This window comes from Cryptomeria japonica, chromosome 8 (genome assembly GCF_030272615.1).
Source record: "Cryptomeria japonica chromosome 8, Sugi_1.0, whole genome shotgun sequence".
Taxonomy (NCBI): domain Eukaryota; kingdom Viridiplantae; phylum Streptophyta; class Pinopsida; order Cupressales; family Cupressaceae; genus Cryptomeria; species Cryptomeria japonica.
The window spans coordinates 575,918,673-575,941,282 of NC_081412.1; the positions used below are offsets into that span (position 1 = coordinate 575,918,673).

General features: G+C 38.8%; 1 protein-coding gene across 1 annotated transcript in view; it reads left to right on the plus strand.

Annotated features, from left to right (window-relative positions):
- Window positions 1-22,610, plus strand: part of LOC131052976 (protein DETOXIFICATION 35) — a 107,801-nt gene that overhangs the window by 15,371 nt on the left and 69,820 nt on the right. The window contains 4 exon segments of the mRNA XM_059209759.1: window positions 16,645-16,841; window positions 16,843-17,181; window positions 17,330-17,416; window positions 17,718-17,774. Of these exon segments, the coding sequence (XP_059065742.1) occupies window positions 16,645-16,841; window positions 16,843-17,181; window positions 17,330-17,416; window positions 17,718-17,774 (680 nt within the window).

Below are 22,610 nucleotides of genomic sequence, written 5' to 3' on the forward strand. Positions count from 1 at the left end.
GTTAATCCATCATTCAATCATTTGTTCAAATGCGATTTTGAAGAAGTGATAAAGGAGCGAAATCTCATCCAAGAAGGAGTGCGAAGTTTGATTTAAGAGGAGCGAATTTCGTTGGAGGCTAGATGTGGAGCAAATTTTCCTCAAGGCGTTGAAGGCTATAAGTGGTAAAGTTAATGCTTGCGAAGTCTAGAGGAAGACCATTTTGTTGAAGGAGGCGCATTTGCTAGAAGACTTCGATCTTCATTTTGCCTAGCGAATTTCCTAATTTTGCATCGTTTTTAGAGTTAGTTCTCAAGAAGAGGTATGGCGAGATCTCCCTAGTCCAAATTTTGAAATTTTGAATTTCCAATTACGTAATCATATTTAGGAAATGATAATTCAAAGATTTATCATGAAGTTTCCTAAATTTAAAACTTAAATCCAGTCTATATTTCTACGTTCCAAGTATATCGCTCATTATGAAATGTTGTGTAGGTGACAAGATGGCGACCCCGAAGACAGGAGCATCCACTAGTCGTCCAGCCCTCATGAAGGAAGATCAAAGGAATGAAGAATTGGAGACCAAGATCGTGTCCAAATGGAGCAACATTGGAGATACCAACTTGGGAAACTTCAGTGTGAAGAAGTTTCGAGAGGTCCCTTACATTGGAAAGCCATCACCTATCGCAAGGAGAGTAATTGAAAGTGGCATTATCAAGGTGGCTGACTTCCCTCCAGCAGTCCAGTGTCCCGAGCTGATGATCGAGTGTGCCCGCCATTATGACCCACAATCTAGATCAATCGTGTCCAAGGAAGGAAACACTTTGGCTTACCTTTCAGAAGAGGCTATCAGTGAAGCTCTCCATCTACCAGAACATAAAGATATGATTTACAAAAGCTTGGAAGGAGCTAGATCCATGTACGAAGATGATCCAGACACTTGCTTGAGCATCATCAACAAGAATTGGTTACTCAAAAGTCGTCCTCGCCTGAGCAAGATTCCCAACACACCACATAGGATCGACTTCCAGGAGGAGTACAGAGATTTGATAACCTTACTCAATCGAGTTACAGGGGCTCCTCAAGCCTTCTATTTTGAGAAGTGGATGTTCTTCTTCATCCAAGTGATAGTTCAAGGAAAAGGAACAATTCATTGGGCTAGAATTATTAGCCATTGCTTGGACGTGCAGTTAAGAAGACTGAAGGCTACCAAGTCCTTCCACATGAGCTCGTACATCGTGTATGCCTTAATCAGGAGTTTTGAATATGCAGGACTACCTCACAGAGGAGTGATTGGAAGAGGACCTGGAGAAGTCAGAGTTTGTGATTCTTATGTTCATTTGCATCATCCACCAGGAAGTAATTACAAGTTAGTCAATGATACCTTCACAATGAACATCACCAGGGCACTGCAAGGCGGGATTCACAATCGGCTATCTCAAGAGGCACAAGAGCTTGTTAAGAGGTATGGTGCTTGGTTTATCCAATTCCAAAAGTTTACATATATTAGAGTTCATGGGTGTCCTTCACCTCCATATATGTTGCCAAGATATCCGACAGACAGGATAGTATTACTTGAGGTGACTAGGCAGTTGGCAGCTTATGCGAAGGCATTCAGACACAGGCATGGAAATGGAATTCCTGTACCTATCATACTAGGAAATTCAGTTGAGGTATGTCCTAATGCTCCAGCTTTGGATGATGCAGAAAGAGAGTTGGCCTTATATTCATTTTCATTCTTTTCATTGAGGGAGAATTTTGATCCTTATGGGTATATAGAGGAGACAGTTGGTAGAAAGTACAAGCATGAATGTCAGGTAGAGGACTTTTGGATGAATCTCTCAGATGATTTAGAAGTGAAAAGAAAGATGCATTCCAGATTGCCTTTAGATTTTATCAGGAAATGCAAAGTTTACAGAGTGGCCGATCAAGCTCAGGACAGTGGCAGGCACCTCCAGTCATCCTATGATAGAGAGGACAAGGCAGTGAAGATAGATTGGAACGAACCTGAGGTTGTGGACTTAAAAACTTTGATGGCTCCAGTTTTGTCCTGTACTCGCAGATGGGTTGATGTGCAACATCAAAAGTTAAGAGAGAAGAACATACCTATGACTTTTACTTTGGAGGAAAGATCAGCAGAAGGAGGAGCAAGCGCAAGTGAAGGCCATCCTCATCCTAGAAGCACAAGCGAAGGCAATCCTCACCCCGGAAGCGTAAGTGAAGGCAATCCTCATCCTAGAGGTGCGAAGAGGAAGGAAAGACCTGAGAAAAGAGAATCTTCCAAGAAGAAGCAAGAGGCCAATCGAGATCGCTCATCCGGCACATCTTCTCGACAAGAGGAAAGGACACTTGAAGTAGAGGAATCTATCGAATCAATGGTTCAGAATGATAAACATGAAGAGGGACAGGCATCTCAACGTTCATCAAGTCAATCTCCCCAGGTCAATGAGCTACATGAAGACAAGAATGATGATGAAGTGACGTCTCCTCTCTGGAAAGAAGAGCCATCACCTAAAGAAATACAAGTTAGAGAGACAAGGTCCGCCATTCTAGATTGGTTGAAGGAGAGACTAACAAGGGCAATTGTGATTGAGGATGAAGATAATGTAATTGACTTAGAGAGCCTTGTTGGAAATTCTCAGGAAGTGACAGAGAGAAGGAAGGCTACCAAGATGTCCAAGATGATCAGAGATGAGACAGGATCCAGGAAATTGCAGATAGCCACACCAGCAGTGGACAAATATGAAGGTGAAATCCTTGCAGAAGAGTATGATGTAGAAACATTTGAGCTTGGTCCAGCTTATGAGCTCTTGGATTGACAAATCCCATACAGTTGCCGTTGAGTTTGCAACAAGAATGATGCAGACCATCCATCGGGCTATCCAGGTCCTTGAGATCATCCACAACCTAATGATAACAGTAGCTGCCTTTGCTCATACTAAAGATGTTATCATTCCTGTTCTTCAAGTAATCAGGCAAACACCAAGGAAGATCTTAGCACAAGAAAAAATAATGGATGGAGGAGCTCATAATTTACTCCAGTGGTCTACTTTACTCCAGATGAAGGAAGCTCTTTTCGAGGACACCAACGCTAAATGCAATCAAGTGGAGGAGGTCATCCATCCAATCCAGGACAAGGTGTTTGGGGTGTTATGTACTATTCTTGGCAGAAGGATCGAAGTTGAGACAGATGTGGATCTTCAAGAGTTGGAAGAAAGGGTCAAGGTCATCTTTTGCAAAGATGAGAATGTTATTACAGATGAGCAAAGAGATCAAATGTTTGCTACTATGCTCCTGATTGAGAAAATCAAGGAACTCGAACCTGAATGGGACGCAGCTCTTCTCAAGGCCTTTAATCAGATTATTCACTTAGAGGAATGAATGAGGAATCTTTCCGAGATTCCTATTGCTGAGATTGAAGGAATCATGTCCAGATTCATTGCATATGCTAAAAAGGAGCATTGGAAAGGGAATAAGGTTCTAGAAGAGAGGTTGTTATAGATGACATGGCACCTTAATTGTCATTGGTCTATGTTTCGTAGATTTTTGTGCCAAATTAAATATTTGGCTATGCATTTAATATTGTTCAATAAAAAGGGAACTTTTGTAATAAAACCCTAATTAGGGTTTAGGTGTCAGAATCTCAGCCGTTGATCTTCTTTTGATTTGGGCCGTTCATTGTAATTGAGGATGCTATATATACCCTCACTCATTTTCATTTTGTAATAGTTAGCAATAAGAAATAGTTAGAAGATTAGAGCTTTTGGAGAGAAGAAAGTTATTTTTGTAGCAAGATTGAGTTTTGAAGAAAGAATTTCAAGCAATTGTTGTCTATTTTAGCTTTGGGATCAATAAAATATTGAAGTTATGGTGTTTTATTGCAATTCTTGTGGCTATCTTCATGGTTGTTTGTTTTCTCGAATCATTCTCAGTCGAAGTAGTATTTAAGTTTGAAGGACTAAGTGTTGGGCTTGATCTTTGGTGAGATTCACGTTCCAAACCACTAGCTTCTTACTGATTGTAGGAACGCCTTGTGTGGTCAACTGGAGAGACTTGAATTACTTAAACCTTCAATTGTCATTGAGCTTTGGATATGTGCCTTTGTGGTAGTGTCTATGATCCTTGATGAATTGAAAAATCATTTGTTACCTTAGAAGATCGCATCAATTTCAGTTGGGTTGTTATTTCATGGCAATATTGAAATTGGTAGAATCTTACCAAGTCTAGCCTACATTGGGTCATTCTTAGGATTAGATTAGAATTTATCCCTTGCAAACCCTACCTTTTGATCTTTTGAGAACTTATTAGTTTAGGGAAATCTTGTTCCTACAACTTGGAGGACGTAAGGCCCCTTGATGAAACAGCATTCACAATGACCACTGGTGCTTATCCACACGTAGAGACCCTACATAAAAGAACATTGGAGTCACCCTGATTGATCCTTTTTTGCGACATCTTCAGCAATCAGAGGCTTTATTCAAGAGAGGATAAGGTACCCTTGGGTATTTTATTCTATGTATGATTGTGTACAAAATACACGTCAACAATCACCTAAGGAGATACAAGATATATTAAAAGAGCACATGGACATTGTGGTAGCTGAGGTGCCCAATGAGTTGCCTCCTATGAGGAGTGTTAGTCACCATATGGATTTGATTCTAGGAGCTAATCTTCCAAACAAGGTTGCATATATATTGACTCCTAAGGACAATGAGAAGATCAAGAAACAAGTTGATGAATTACTTGAGAAAGGGTTGATAAGAGAGAGCCTTAACCTATGTGTTGTTGTTACAGTCCTAGTACATAAGAAAGGTGAATGGAGAATGTGCATAGATTCCAGGGCCATTAATAAGATTACTGTTAGATATAGGTTCCCTATTCCAATAATGGATGAGTTGATGGATTGCTCAAGCGTTTCTATGTATTTTTTATTTAAAAAGTGGCTATCATCAGATTAGGTTCAGACCTGGGGATGAGTGGAAAACAACATTTAAAACAAATGATGGACTTTATGAATGGCTGGTTATGCCCTTTGGGCTTATGAATGCATCTAGTACTTTTATGCAACTTACGAATAAAGTCTTAAAGCCAATTCTAGGGAAGTTTGTTATTGTATATCTTGATGATATTTTGGTTTCTAGCAGGTCTAAGGAAAAACATGTACAACACTTAAGGCTGGTTATGACAAGATTGCATGAAGAGAAGTTGCTGCTCAATCTGAAAAAGTGTGTTTATGAAGACTAAATTGGTTTTTCTAGGCTTTGTGGTATCCAAGGATTGATTAAAGATGGGTAAGGAGAAGATCCAGGTCACTATTGATTGGCCTACACTCAAGTGCATTTGAGGTAAGGAATTTTCATGGACTTGCCAATTTCTAATGGAAATTTATTAAGAATTGCAGTCATGTAGTTGCTCCTATACTTGAAACAATCAAGGGTTATAAAAAGTAGTTTGAATGGACTCAAGAAGCTAAAAGGAGTTTCAAATTTCTCAAACAAAGAGTAACTAAACAACCTATACTTGTGTTATTTGATTTTAACAAAGTATTCTTGATTGAATGTGATGCTAATGGCTTGGCAATAGGGTTTGTTCTTAGTCAAGAAGGAAAACCAGTTATTTACTTCAGTGGAAAACTAAATGATGCTTAGATGAAATATTTAGCCTATGACCTTGAATTTTTTGAATGCTGCAATTTTTGAAGAAGTGGAGGCATTACTTGTCTCCCAAGGAGTTTTTTGTCTACATGGATAACCATGCATTGCAATTCATTAACAGCCAACACAAACTGAATCAAAGGCATACAAAATGGGTGGAATGCCTTCAAAGTTTTAACTTTGTGTTGAAACATAAGAGTGGGCAAGCGAATAGGGTTGTCGATGCATTGAGTACAAGAAGTTTTTTGTTACATGAAATTTAGGCTAATAGTGTTGGTTTTGAGAGCTTAAAGGAGTTATATGTGGATGATCCAGATTTCAAGGAAGCATATGAAGCTTGCAGCGGTCCTATCAACAGAGATAGAGGACCATGGATTGATTTTATGTTGCAAGAGGTTTTGTTTTTCAAAGGCAATAGATTGTGCATACCTAGAGGGTCAATGAGAGAGAGTCTCTTGAGGGACAAACATTGTGGTAGCTTAGCAGGACTTTTTGAACAAGACTTATCTATAGTTGAGTACTGTTGTGACCATTTCACACATCGCCCCATTTGAAATGGGGACCCCCTCTTTTTGCTCGTTTTTCGCTCGCCTTTCGCTTCGTTTTTTAGGGTTTTGTTAGTCAGTCAATTGTCTGGATTTAGGGTCAAGCCTTGGGGTTTTAATTGCCGTCTTTTCAGGCCAGAATCCAGTCAGTTTTGAGAGCTTTTTGAGCCTCCTTCGTAGGATGCAATTTTGAATGCAATGAATTTGCCAAAATGGTCTATTTTTGATTGGAAATTTTGAGTGCAGAGCTTAAATTTGTCTAAGTGTTGAAGATGAAATGTGAATTTTTGTCCAATTGAGTAATTTTGACTAAATTTTGAAGTTTTTTGATTTTTGATCCCGGGCATTGGGAATGATTTGTTTTTGCCTCGTGAATTGATTAAAATTGTGAAATCATGTTATTTTGGCCTGTAGGAGCAAAATCGCTCCTGTCCCTCAGTGAAGGACCGGAGCTCGTTTTCAAAAATCTCACTGTCCTTACAAGGTCAAGATGAATTTCAAATTAAAAGTGATGAAGGAAGGCGTGATCTTTCCGTTGAATATAAATTGAAGAATTTCACGAACACGGAAATGCCTCAGGGGAGAAAATCGCTCCTGTCCCTCAGTGAAGGACCGGAGCTTAAAATCAAATATTGCTTTGTCCTTGCAGGATTTTAACGACTTGATGATTTGAAGAGGTCCAAGGAGATGTGTTCTACCAAATGAATATAACTTGAAGTGCCGCCGTGAAGGAGAATGACTCAAAATGTAAAAATCACTCCTGTCCCTCTGTCAGGGACCAGGGCGAAGTTCTTTGTAGCTCCTGTCCCTCTCCCAGGGACTAGAGCGAAGTCCTTCATAGGGCATGTTCTGGACAAAGATCAAGCAAGTTTTTGTTTTGAAGGCAAGAAAAGATATGAGTTAAACCCGTTGAAGATAAATTGAAGATTATGAAACGTCAACAAGGGACCTAAATGCCCAAGTTCGCTCCTGTCCCTCAGGCAGGGACCGGAGCGATTTTTGTCTTAGATGATTTTCTTGCCAAGTTACAATGGATCCCAAGGCATGGATGAGTGAAAAGGAACATTACGAATACGTTGAAGATAATTTTTGAAGTTAACAAGGTGAGATGAAGCCCACAAGAGCAAGATCGCTCCTATCCCTCTCCAAGGGACCAGGGCGATATAAAGGTAATGTTGCCTTTTCTTTAAGTTCAAGACACTCCAAGATGAAGAACAAGGTGGCAAAGGGCGTTTCGAGGCATCTCAATCAAACACAAGGCATCAAAGGTCGCAACATTGAAGGATTTACACCAAGACACCTAGGTTCGCTCCTGTCCCTCAGGCAGGGACCAGAGTGATATTTCCATAAGGGCATAGATTTGAAAAGCCAAACAAGTATCAAGTGATTAAGAAGGATCAAGGGACTTCATCTTACATTATGAAAGCAATGGCAAGTGGATGGAAACCAAGACAAGCTCAAAATCTTAAAGTTCGCTCCTGTCCCTCTCCAAGGGACCAGAGCGATATCTATTATACTTGCCAATTCATGCCGAGTCAAGGTTTTGTAGGATCACACAAGGTCTAAGGCATCTTAACAAGGTGATATGCAAAGGTGTCGAACGTCAAAGTATACCAATTTGAATAAGAAAGTTATATCGCTCCTGTCCTTTGGACAAGGACCAAAGCGATTTTTTATTAAAACACTCATATTCCTTTAAAATCAAGGCAAGACAAGGATGGGCAAGATCGAGGACGCCATTTGAAAGATGATGATCGAAGTACAAAGGTTGAAAGGTGGCAAATTCTAGCTAGAGCTTCAAGATCGCTCTTGTCCCTCTCCAAGGGACCAGGGCGATGATCTTCTAAAACATCAAGGTGTCTTGTGGAATTCAAGCAAAACAAAAGTGGAATGAAAGAATAGCATTGTTTATCCTTCACAACAAAGATTGAAGTTCAAAGTTACAAAGGTCAAGGAGAAATTATGAGGATCGCTCTTGTCCCTCTCCAAGGGACCAGGGCAATATTTGCTAAAGCACTTATCATTCTTCGAAGATCATGACAAAACAAACTTGCAAAGGGTTCAAAACATTGTTTGAAGGATAATGAACGAGGAATTGATATCAAGAACGAAGAATCTCATGTAAAAGAATAGGGATCGCTCCTGTCCCTCTCCAAGGGACCAGGGTGATAATGGTCATGAGATGCATTCATTCGCACAAGCAAGTCAATTAAGATCAAAGGACCCAACGAAAATTCCAACTTCAACGTGAAGATGAAGACTTTGAACGTCAAAAGTGCAAGGATCGAGACCAAGATGATGGATCGCTCCTGTCCCTCAGTCAGGGACCAGGGCGATGAGGTTTGTATATTTCATTTTCAAATTTTGGCACTCAAACACATTTTTGAAATTATTTAAATGCTAGAAAATTCGATAAGTTTGAAAATCCAATTAAAATGGCATTTAATATTTGCGCTTGGTATTAATTAATTGTTTTTGCCTTGTAAAAATCGAAATTGTTAAATTAAAAAACATTGGCAAATAATTAATTAATTATTTTAATAAAAAATTAAATATAGCGCTTGGTATTTATTTGTTTTATGGAGGTCGACCCTTGTATTTATTTAAAAATCGTTTAAATTGCCTTATTTAATTACCAAGTCGGCCTCAAGGTGAATATGAGGTGAGCGCTATAAAGGGAGGTGAAAGACTTATTTTCACATTATCATTTTATCATCTCACATGTGATCTTGAGGGAGAAGTGCGAATTGTGTTTGAAGAGTGCGAATTTCATTTCAAGCAAGGTGGTGCGAATTTATATCCAAAGGAAGGCACAAATATTATCCAAGGAGGTTCAAATTTGTCAAAGGCATTGAGAGATCACGTCAAAGACTTGAAAGGTGGCGATATTGATAAGAAGGACATTTATTTAAAGACCACGTTGAAGGCCATCTAACGTCAATTTTTGCCTAGGTGATTTTATTCATTTGCATTCTAGAGTTAGCTCTCTCGTGAGGTATGGCGATTTGGTTTTATTGTTTTAAGTTTTAGATCGTCATAGCTTGAATTTTGAATTTTGAATTTTGAATTCCTAGCTCAATCGTTTTTTAGGAAATGATAACTCTAAGACTTATCATGAAGTTTCCTAAAATTTTCTCTAATCTATGTTATATATTGCAAGATCTAGTTTCTCATTATGAAATGTTGTGTAGGTATGGCAACCCCGAAGGTGGGAGCATCCACCAGTCGTTCAGCTCTCATGAAAGAAGATCAGAAGACCGAAGAAGTGGAGACTAAGATTGTGTCGAAGTGGAGCAACATTGGAGATACTAACTTGGGTAACTTCAGTACGAGGAAGTTTCGAGAGGTCCCTTACATTGGCAAGCCATCACCTGTCGCCCGGAGAATAATCGAGAGTGGCATCATTAAGGCGGCCGGCTTTCCTCCAGCAATTCAGTGCCATGAGTTGATGATTGAGTGTGCTCATCACTATGATCCACAGTCTAGAACGATCGTGTCCAATGAGGGAAACACTTTGGCGTACCTTTCAGAGGAAGCTATAAGTGAAGCTTTCCATCTTCCAGAGCACAGGGACATGATATACAAGAGCATAGAAGGAGCCAGGTCAATGTACGAAGATGATCCAGATGCTTGTCTAAGCATTATCAATAAGAACTGGTTACTTAAGAGCCGTCCCCGTCTAAGCAAGATCCCGAACACACCGCACAGGATTGATTTCCAGGAGGAGTACAGAGATTTGATTACAATGCTCAACCGAGTTACAGGAGCCCCTCACGCCTTCTACTTTGAGAAGTGGATGTTCTACTTCATCCAGGTGATTGTTCAAGGGAAAGGTACCATACATTGGGCTAGGATGATTAGCCATTGCTTAGACGTACAGTTGAGGAGACTCAAGGCTACCAAGTCCTTCCACATGAGTTCATACGTCATCTATGCCTTGATCAGGAGTTTTGAGTATGCGGGACTACCTCACAAAGGAGTGATTGGAAGAGGACCCGGTGAGGTCAGAGCTTGTGATTCCTATGCCTACTTGCATCATCCGCTAGGAAACAACTACAAGCTAGTTAATGATACCTTCACGATGAACATCACAAGGACGTTGCAAGGTGGGATTCACAACAGATTATCTCAAGATGCACAGGAATTAATCAAGAGGTACGGTGCTTGGTTTATCCAGTTTCCGAAGTTTACTTATATTAGAGTGCATGGATGTCCTTTACCTCCATACATGTTGCCGAGATATCCGACAGACAGAATTGTGTTACTTGAAGTAACAAGACATTTGGCAGCATATGCGAAGGCATTCAGACACAGACATGGGAATGGAGTTCCAGTACCTATCATTTTGGGCAATTCAGTTGAGGTATGTCCTAATGCTTTAGCCATGGATGACGTAGAGAAGGAGTTAGCCTTGTATTCTTTTTCAACCTTTGCTTTGAGGGAAAGCTTTGATCCACATGGACATTTAGAGGAGACAGTCGGTAGGAAGTTTAAGCATGAGTACCAAATTGAAGATTTTATGATGAATCTCTTAGATGATCTTGAAGTGAAACGAAAAATGAATTCTAGATTGCCTTTGGATTTCATCAGGAAATGCAGGATTTACAGAGTGGCCGACCAAGCACAGGACAGTGGCAGACATATCCAGTCATCCTATGATCGAGAGAGCAAATCAATAAGGTTAGATTGGAATGAGCCCGAGGTCGTGGATTTAGATGCTTTAATAGCTCCAGTTTTGTCTTGTACTCGCAGATGGGTTGACGTACAGCATCAGAAGTTGAGAGAGCAAGGCATAGCTATGAATTTCACTTTGGAAGAGAAACCAGCCGAAGGTGGAGCTAGTGTGAGTGAAGGCAATCCTAATCCTAGAAATTCAGGTGAAGGTAACCTTCGATGTGCCAGTGAGGGCAATCTCCATCCAAGAGGTTCGAAGAGGAAAGAAAGACCAGAAAAGAGGGAATCTTCCAAGAAGAAGCAAGAGGCCAACCGAGATCGTTCATCCGGCACATCTTCTCAACAGGAGAAAAGGACACTTCAAGTGGAAGAATCCATGGAGTCAATGGTACAGAACGATAGGCAGGAAGAAGGACAGGCACAGCAAGGGTCACCAAATGGATCTCTCCAAGATTATGAGCTAGATGAAGATAAAGAAGATAACGAAGTAACATCTCCTCCCAGAGAAGAAGAAGTAGTGCATAAGGAAATACAGGTTCAAGAGACAAGATCGGCTATCCTAGATTGGTTGAAGGAAAGATTAACCAAGGTGATCGTAGTAGAGGACAAGGACAATGCAATTGATTTAGAGAGCCTTGTTGGACGTTCTCACGAAGTAACAGAGAAGAGAAAGGCTACCAAGATGTCCAAGATGATTCGAGATGAGACTGGATCCAGAAAACTGCAGATAGCTACACCTGCAGTAGACAAATATGAAGGTGAGATCCTAGCAGAGGAATATGATATACAAACTTTTGAGCTAGGACCATCCACAGCAGAGCAGACATTGGATGATGCCACCGATTCATTTGAAGCGTTGAAGGACAAGCTTAGAGAAGAAATGGAGAAGAATAGAAAGCTTGAGAGAGAGGTCGGTGCATGGAGGACATATTTCAGTCACATCAATGAACCTTTGGGACGTCAGGATCCAGCTAGATCACCAATGCAGGCCCTTCCACTTCAATCAATCAATGAGGCAGAAAGATTCAGGAATATGGTCCAGCGTACAAGTACTTGGATGGATAAATCTCATACAGTTGCCATAGAGTTTGTAACAAGGATGATGAAGATTATTCATCAAGCTATCCAGGTTTTTGAGATGATCCACAATTTGATGATAATAGTAGCCGCATTTGCCCATACCAAAGATGTTATCATTCCTGTCTTGAAAGTAATTAGACACACATCAAGGAAGGTCTTAGCGCAAGAGAAGATCATGGATGGAGGACCTCACAGTTTGCTTCAGTGGTCAACCTTACTCCATATGAAGAGTGTTCTCTTCGAGGACATCAGTACTAAATGTAGCCAAGTTGAGGAGATGATCAATCCGATCCAGGACAGAGTATTTGAGGTACTTCGTACCATTCTTGGCAGAAGGATCGAGGTCGAGACAGATGTGGATATGTAGGAATTAGAGGATAGAATCAAGGTCATCTTTTGCAAGGACGCTAATGTTACAGATGAGCAATATGATCAGATGTTTGCCACCATGCTCCTGATTGAAAGAACAAAGGAACTTGAATCTTCATGGGACGCAGCTCTTCTAGATGCATTCGATCAAGTCATCCATTTGGAAGAAAGTATGAAGAATCTTCCCGAGATTCCAATTACAGAGATCGAAGGAATCGTATCAAGATTCATTGCATATGCTAAAAAAAAGAATTGGAAAGGGAATAAGATTCTAGATGAGAGGTTGTTATAGATGACATGGCATCTTATTTGTCATTGGTTTATGTCTCCTAGGTTTTTGTGCCAAATTTAATATTTGGCTATGCATTTAATATTGTTCAGTAAAAAGGAGGTCATTTGTAACAAACCCTAATTAGGGTTTAGGTGTCATGATCTTGACCGTTGATCTACTTTCAATCTGGACCATTCATTGTAATTGAGGATGCTATTTATACCCTCATTTTTCGTTTTCATTTGTAACTAGAGTAATAGAGAATAGAGATAGTTGAGAGATTAGAGAGATTAAAATTAGAAGCAATTTTACTTTTGTAGCAAGATTGAGTTTGAGGAGAGGAATTCAAGCAATTGTTGTACATGATGACTTTGAAATCAATGAAATATTGAAGTTATGGTGTTTTGTTGCAACTTTCTTGGTTATCTTCATGGTTGTTGAATTTACTTGAATCATGCTCAATCAAAGTAGTGTGTTAATTTGAAGGACATAGTGTGAGACTTGATCTTTGGTAGGATTCGTAATCCAAACCACTATCTTCTTGCTGATTGTAGGAACGCCTTGCGTGGTCAACTGGAGATATTAGAATCATTTAACCTTCAAATATTATTGTATCTTGGATATGTACCTTCGTGGTAGTGTCTTTGATCTTTAATGCATTGAAAAATCATTTTGTTACCTTAGAAGATCACATCAATTTCAATTGAGTTGTTATCTTATGGCAAAATTGAAGTTGGTTGAATCTTGCCAAGTCTTGTTCACACGAAGTCATTCTTAGGGTTAGACTAGATTAAATTTCTTTCAAAACCCTATCCCTTTTGTTATTTTTTTTGAAAAGCTTCTTAGTTTAGTAATATTTCGGAATTTCGGAGTGTAAGATCCCCTTGAGGACACAACAAATCACATCATACCAACTGGTGCTTATCCACACGTAGAGACCCTACTAACCAGAACATTGGAGTCATCCTAACTGATCCTTCATGCGAATCTTCAGCAGTTAGAGACTTTATTCAAGAGAGGATAAGATGCCTTAAGGTATTTTATTCTGTGTATGATGGTGTACAAAATACACGTCAACAAGTACACATTATAATTGGCCAAAGATGCAGTCAGATGTTAGGAAGTATGTGGAGAGATTTCGAGTATTTCAGCATGCAATGGGGAGAAGTCAAAAGACTGGTTTGTACCAACCACTACCAGTTCCATCTATGCCATGGGATTTTGTAAGCATGAATTTTGTTATGGGTTTGCCTAGGATTCAAAGAGGCAATGATTCTATATTCATAGTTGTGGATAGGTTCTCTAAGATGGTTCATTTCATTCCTTGCAAAAGGACTAGTGATGCAACAAATATTGTAAATTTGTTTTCCAAAGAGGTAGTGAGATTACATGGCATACCTAGGAGTGTTGCATTGGATAAAGACACTAAGTTTGTGGGTCACTCTAGGAGAACCCTTTGGAAGAAGTTGGGTACACATCTTAGTTTCAGTTTTGCTTATCACCCCCAAATAGATGGCCAAACTGAGGTAGTAAATAGAGGTTTGGGTAATATGTTGAGGTGTCTTGTTGGAAACACACTAGGAAGTTGGTATATGGCCTTAGCACAAGTTGAGTTTGCCTATAAGGATTCACCAAACAAGATTACATGTTTCATTCCATTCCGTATTGTCTATGGCATGCATCCTAGGGGTGTATTTGAACTCAGAGATCTTGGTGCTTTGGAGAGAAGTGCAGATGGAGAAGACTTTGCTAAAGTCATTCATGACCTTCACGAGGAGGTTAAGATGAACATCGAAGGAAGTAATAATCAATACAAGCAGTATGTTGATAAGAAGTGGAGAGAGGTTCATTTTCATTTGGGTGATCTTGTTTTGGCTCATCTTAGGAAAAAAAAGATTTCCTCCAGGTGAATACAACAAACTAAAAATGAAAAAAATAGGTTCCTGCAATATTCTTAGGAATTTTTTAGCTAATGTTTATGAGATTGACCTTCCTCCAGGTGGTATTCCCGCTATCTTTAATGTAGCTGATTTGTATCACTACAAGGGCATTGAGGATGAAGGTACAATAGAGGTAGAGTTGAAATCAGATGAGGGACAACAAGTGACCACACAAACTTTGCTGGGCATTCAGTGCATTTGGAGAAACAATTGTTGAAGAAGACTCGTAAAAAGGAGTATATCAGCTATTTGCCGAAATGGAGGAATCATCCTTTAGAGGATGCCTCTTGGTTGTCTGAACCTGAGATATCCAGCTATGGTCATTCCGTTGATGACCTCATGAGCTAGAGCTCACGGTTCTTTTGTCCCAGGGGGAGCCCAATGCAGGGGCATTGACCCTCTTTTGTTTTCTTGTTTGGTTTTGTGTTTTTGTTTCTCAGTTTTAGTTTGCTTAGTGTTTTTGGAGTCGATTTCTTCTCCTCTTTCATCAGTCGACATGTTCCCAAAATCATCAGCATGCTTCCTCCAAATTTGGGGGAAATCTATCTTCTCCAATCGGTTGTCAGTTGCAAGGTTGTATGGGTAGTTCTCATTGGGAAGTTAGGGACATTGGAAGAGAATGGTGGAACGGTGGAGAGAAGGGATGTCAGGAAAAGAATCAGTTGCGAAGGATTGACCACGATTGAAGAAGGGATTGCGTGGAAGATAGTGGGGAGACAGGGTTGAATACAAGTTGTTCAGCAGAGCAAGGAGTAGTTGTTATGGGAGGAGTTTCGGAAACTTGTAGGCCCTTAAGAGGTTTGAGGCAAAGATGCGAGAAAGAATAGAAACCAATTCTTGAAGTCGAGTAGAATAGCCGCAACTAAGCAGAGGTTGTGCGGAATTTGGTTTGTGATATCCGGATAAAGATAGCAATCAAATAAATGTAATCATCTTCCTACACATTGCTGAAATAAGATGAATATTGAGTGTTGGTTCCTTGATTTATTGATTGTCTCATATTGAGTATTGTGCAAATATTAATTTTCATGTCTCACCTAGACGTATTGACAGTTTTTGGTAAGTTCTTGAAGTTCCTGCCACACCTAGATGTTAATGTCATCAATCTAGGTTCCCATCACATTTGTAGACAAAGATAGTTTGTGGTGTTTTGGCAACAGATAGCCATCAAGCAATTACAAAAATAGTTGTTTAAATTTTAATCATCACATTGCCTTGAGGCTTGATTGTGTTAGTTGTTCTGGCAATCAGCCTCAGACCAGGTATACAATAAACATACCCTTGGGGATCTGCCAAGAACTGATGCCACTTATGCTCAATTCAAAGACATTGTTTGGTCTAGTTAAGGAGGATGACAATACCATGCTTTTCTTACAATGTTGGTCACAAGTACCACAAAGTGACTGAAATCTTCGAACCTTTGTTGGCCACTTCTAAAATGTAATACCTATCAAGCCAGCTAGAGGTGCCTATTCCACCCAATCCTCTTCCCAATTGAAAGAAATTTCATAAGATTAGAATGAAATTCACAATAGCCGGGTTGGATATGGCTATTAATGCTGCCCTAACTTGAAGTTATGGCTCTCCACAGTGCAATTTTGCCATTTGGCATCCTACCTTATGTCAATGTTGAGCATTTGCATATCTTGATTAAATCTTGCACATCATAATACTTGATCAGTTCCACTAAGCAGATAATTTTTTATCAGAAGTGGATAGTCCTGTTGTAGACTTTGGAATGTAAGTTTTATTTCTTCATGTTTGTTTATACATTGGAAGCTGCACAAGTCGTGATCTGCCTCTCAACTCATGAGTTTGAAGGCTCAAATAGAATTTGGACAAAATATGAAGACTTGTGTTTGTTGGAGGAGCTATAGTTAGCTAAAAGGGAGGTCATTTATGTTGGAATGACTGGCTTGTAACAATTATATTGATTGTTTGATAGCTAATTCTTGCAGCTACATTATTGAACAAAAAAAGCTTATTTTTTCATCTTAGTTTTCCACAGAATCAGACAATTAGCTTTCAAAAATTCTTTGTGGCACATGACAGCACATTGCATCTATGTTTGACAGGATCATTTTCTTTTGACTAAATCAACCATGCCAAAATTTTAACTCGTTTCTGTGCAGTTGGGAATGGGCAGTGCGTTGGAAACCCTCTGTGGTCAGGCTTTTGGAGCAGGAAATATTCAAATGCTTGGAATATATTTGCAGCGTTCATGGTTAATAGTGCTGTGCACAGCAGTGCTTTTGAGTTTTATTTACATCTTTGCCACTCCAATTCTTAAGCTACTGGGACAAGAAGATGATGTAGCTGATCTAGCGGGAATATGCAATTTGGATGCTACCACAGCTGTTTGCCTCTGCATTATATTTCCCAATGCAAAAGTTTCTTCTGGCACAGAGAAAACTCATGGCTGTGGCTTGGATTGCCTTAGCTGCATTAATAGTCCATGCTTTTCTTTGTTGGTTATTAATCTTCAAAGTGGGTTTGGGGTTGGTTGGAGCAGCTATTACATTAAATCTATCATGGTATATTATCGTTACTTGTCAGTTTTTGTATATAATTTATTTTTGCAGAGATGCTTGGAAAGGATTCTCCTGGCTCGCTTTTCATGATCTATGGGCTTTTGTTCGACTTTCACTGGCTTCAGCTGTTATGTTATGGTTAGTAGCATAGTGTTTTTGGTTTTTTTCAATTCTGACATCAATTTCTGGTAAAAAGCTTAATAAGTAGATGACAATGAATAAGATCTCTGAGAGAGTGAGTCAATCTGTGTTAATCATATTCATTTGTGGTGGTTGCCATTTTCAGTTTGGAGTTCTGGTACATGATGTCATTGATTGTTCTAACGGGTCATCTAAAAAATGCAGCTATTGAAGTTGATGCGATATCCATCTGGTAAGAAAACACCTGCAGAAGTCTATTTCATAAATCCAAATTTTGTCTCAAATGTAGTTTCAGTCTAGTAGCATAGCTGTAAGCATCTCGTCAAGTCAAATTCTAGCTCTTACTTGTTGCGATGAACTCATGCATTTATGTTTAAGATCTCTGCATTTCATAGGTCAAAGTGCCTTTACACGAATGGGGCATCTCTAGTCATGGTCTATATGGTTGTTTAAAGTTAAACCTTGAATCTTTTGCAATTACTAGTTAAAGCAAAATAGACTCATTTTAACAGTTTACTCTGTTCCTTTTACAGCATGAATTTGAATGGATGCGAAGCCATGATCTTCATTGGTTTCAATGTTGCTATTAGGTATGATTTTTTCTGTTACTGATGTAAACCTTTCTCCAATAATTCAGAGAAATTGACTTTCTCACAATAGTAGTGATTAAAAATACCCTGCTATTCTAGGAAAGTGGATACAAATGTCAATCAAAAGTTCGATTTACTGATTTTTTCAATCTGTGGATGTCTTTTCCAATTTTTAGGAATGCATTTGATGAGATTGGGGAAGGAGGGAGACATAAACAGTTTTTAATTATTTATACTTTCTGGTCCAAACAGAATATTAAATGTGCTGTATTTTGATTATTTACTGCTGTAAATCTTCCTTTAAGCTGCATTCTTTTTCATCTGTTTGACCATGGATAAGAAATTTTGTTGCTTATTCTTTGCTTATAAGTTTTGCATGGCTTTATTTTCTAGTTTTTGTTGATACTGTTCATTGCCGTGAGTAGTGATTACCAAGAACAGGGAATCTTATATAATTTAACTTGCACGTTAGAGGTCTGTTTGCATCAGTTTGGCATCATTTATTTTTCTTCTGTAATTATTCATTACACTACATCTATTTCTTCATTCATTGCAAGTTGATACAGCATAGAACAAAAAATAAAGAGAATGCTTGCAGCAGTTGCTATGTAATGCCTTCGTTGTTTTCTTCTTCACATGCTTAAGGAAGCAAACATGTGGAAAACACTTCCTATGCTAATCTTGGTAGGAATTATATGCAAATTTCATTTCAACTATTACAAAGATTTGAAGGAACACATATGAAATAACATAAATGGAAGAACAATAAAACATAACACTGATTTACATGGGAAAAACCCTTTTGACGGAAAAACCCCACTCTCCAAAACTTGCATAGTGTACTATCAAATCCTGAAACAATTTACAACACATTTGTATTGCAAGTTCTTTTTGGAGTCTTCAACTCAACTAAATCCTAGAAGAATTTTGGTAGCATTCCAATGCCATACAAACTTTCAAACTAAACTCTCACAAACGACTATCTGAAACAGTGTGTGTGTGACATTGCATGTGAGAATCTTCTAGAAGTGAGGTTCCATTTAAATTTTTTTTACAAAACACGAACATAACGCTCATCATAAATTCATAATTATCTTGAGCACCAACTTGTCAATATCTCCATGTGAAATGCTTCGCAAAATAGTCACTTTACACCTCTCATTAATAAAAACATCTATTCTTGGCTCTTACTATTTTTATCATGCAAGCTTGGGACATATATTCTTTGAAAATTCTCCCACTTGTCAAACATCTTGCAAGAACCTATAGAAAACAAGTAACTAGTTGCTTGGAGTCATGAGGCCCATTGACTTGGAACACCATCTGAACTTCTGTGCTCACAAGCTTTGTGAATGCATATGAAACATTTACCAAAGTTTCTATCTTCTCCAACTTCACCATGGCATCCTCGACCATATCTCTCACAAAGTGATACTATGCATGGAATAATAGGTTTTTTGCTAGGTAGATTGCATTTTGACTGCCATAATATATTGTCATTGCACCATGTTTGAATTTTATTTTTGAACTCAATCTTTTAAGCCAAATAATTTTCTTATAGGCATGAGTAATTGCCATTTACTCTACCTCTATAGTGGAAAAAATGACCATAGTTTGTCACTTAGTCATCCAATTGATTGCACCACTAAATAATATAAACATATATGAACTAGTGGATCTTTTGCTAACAATACCACTGACTGACTCTTCATCCACATAGCCTCTATCACCCAAGGAATGTTGGTCTCGTGATCCATGAAAACTAATGAAGCACCTCGAGGTACCTCACAAGTATATGAAGAGACTTTTTATTGCATCTCAATGTGCTCTTCTTAGATTAGACATTTATCAAGAAAGAACTCCCATTGTTTGGGCAATCTAGTCTCGTATAGAACATAACATATATAAAGCTACCAACTGCACTCTAGTATGGTACTCATCTAATGTCTTCCATCTTTGATGGGGATGTCAAATAGTGCAAGATAGGCAATTTCGTTCCCATCATAATAGGAACACGATGGTGTATAATCCTACATATCGAATCTTCTCAAAATAATATCCACATACTTACCCTAACCCAGCCAAAGATTTTTGTTCTATTTATATCTTCTAATCTTCATTCCTAGAATGTGTCTTGATGCACCAAGGTCCTTCATTTCAAAATCCATTAAGAGTTGAGATTTAAATTTTGCAATCAAACTCTTTCCTTTGCCAATAAACATGTCAACATAAGGCAATAGTTATGAAACAATCACTATCAGATTTGAAATACAGATTTCAAACTTTGTTTTAAAGCATATAAGGATTTTTGTTAACATTAGGACAAATGACTTTTACCTTTCACCACAATGCTCTGGCTATGACATAAATTTCTTCATCCAAAAGACTACAAAGGAATGCTTTCACATCCATTTGCTCATTTGTAGATCATAAGTTGCTACAATAGAAAGAAAAAAATGAATGGATGTTATTTTAGATACAGGAGAAAAAATCTCACTCTAATCTACTCCCTTAACTTGGGAGTAACCTTTTGCAACTAACTGCGTGTTGTGACGTTTTCACACATCGCCCCATTGCAAATGGAGACCCCTTACTTTTTAGGCCCTTCCGGTCTTTTGGCTTTGTTTTTTGGGTCTTTTTGCAGCAGTCTCATCAGTATCTCCGCTTTGCAAGTGTCCGAGGGTCATTTTGATTTAATCCGCTTTTCGTTTCAGCAAGTTTGGTGAAGTCTAGGGCCTATTTTGTCTTTTTTAGGGTTTCTGCCTTCTGTCCTAGATTTTAGGGGTTTCTGTTAGGGTTTTGAAGAAACTAAACATACGACTGGAATCAAGACCCTTCAAGAAACCTCCCAGTAAATTTGAGCCAAAACGGAGTAACTTTCTATTTTTAGAAAGTTCCTATTTTTTAGGGATTTTACCGAGTCCGAGAATGTCGTCATTTTGCCAAAAATCAAACTTACTATTTTTAGTAAGTTTCTATTTATAGTAAGTCATTCCTCTATCCTATCTAGGGATCTAACGTTGACACTTTAAAGGTTTCTATTTTTGGAAAGTTTGTTCTGACAGGACCATCCGGGCAAGGTGACAAAGATCAGGTATTTGCAACTATTTCTAATTCCAGAAAGTCAGAAAGAAGATAGAGAAAGCCAGAAGATGGTTGAGAGCTGGAAGCCCACTCCTGAAATGGAAAGCTTGGGAAAATCCTCTGTCTAGAAAAATCATCCCAAATTATTACAAGGCGCCAAAATCAAGGAGGCATGGAGGATTCACAAATTTCATTGAATCCTCCACCAATGCAAAATTCCGCCCAAGATGAAGGATAGGCACCAGAATCAAGGAGGCATGGAGGATTCACAAATTTCATTGAATCATCCTGCAATGGAAAATTCTGCCCAAGATGAAGGACAGGCGCCAGAATCAAGGAGGCATGGAGGATTCACAAATTTCATTGAATCCTCCACCAATGCAAAATTCCACCCAAGATGAAGGACAAGCGCCAAAAATCAAGGAGGCATGGAGGATTCACAAATTTCATTGATTCCTCCACCAATGCAAAATTCTGCTCAAGATGAAGGACATGCGCCAAAATCAAGGAGGCATGGAGTATTCACAAATTTCATTGATTCCTCCACCAATGCCAAATTCCGCCCAAGATGGAGGACAAGCGCCAAAATCAAGGAGGTATGGAGGATTCACAAATTTCATTGAATCCTCCACCAATGCAAAATTTTGCCCTACTCTCCAGCTGGGCACTAAAATCAAGAAGTCATGGAGAATTCACAAAATTGATGAAATTCCCTCTCCAGTGAAAAATCCACACCTAGGATTGAAAATTCAGAAAATCTTCTAAGGTATAGAAAGTCAAAGGGTCAAGGAGGAATTGAAAGTAAAAATCCCCTCGGGCAAATTTTTGAAGTTTCTAGTTTTAGACACCGAATCTTGTCAGAATGTGGAAAATTTTATAGATTTGGAATCGTGGTGAAATTCTCTATCTCTTGGACCCAAGTCCTAAATTTTAGGAAGTTTCCTAAAAAATAGGAGATATGAAAATTGGTCGAAAAGCTCCCTACAAACATGATGAATTCAAAGAGCACAAAAATTCCCTCCTCAGGGAAGAATTGCACCCAAGAAGAAGAAATTCCAAGAAAGGGTAAGGAACAAATTTCTTTCCAAAGGAGAATTCCTTCACAACATGAATTCCACGCCGAGATGAATTGAAGGTGGACAAAACAATTTCTAAGGCAAGGAAGAAATCAAGGATGAATTGAACAAGAAATTTCCCCCAAGAAAAGTTTATAAAAATCCATTCTCGGGCATCAAATCACATCCAAATTTCAAAATTTTTACAGATATAGATTCATAGGAGAATTTTCTCTCTTGGACCATGGAACCCTAATTTGGAAATTTTCCTAAAAAATAGGAAATGTGCAGAATTGATGAAAAACCTTCTTCAAGCAAGGAAAGTTGAAGAGAATTCAAGAAAATTCTTCCTGAATCAAATTTTCTCTCTCCAACAATTTGAGATGTGCAGGAGCAGATATACGACGACAGGGTCCACTTGCATGGTGAGGATCTATTGAACGCATGGCAGTATGGTGGCGCATTCATTGCCGAAATGTTTGACCAAATGGCGACCTGATCATTGCATGTTGAATTTATGGCAGATTCTTTCTGCATGCAGCCGCCACATGTGGAAATGATGGAGCATTTATGACATAATGGGGTGATTTTTGCATGGATGAATATTCAACACATGTTGGGCGAATTTGAAAGAGGTGGTGCATTTAATGCGCAATGGATGCTATTTTGGGTACTTTTGAATTGATTGTATATGGGT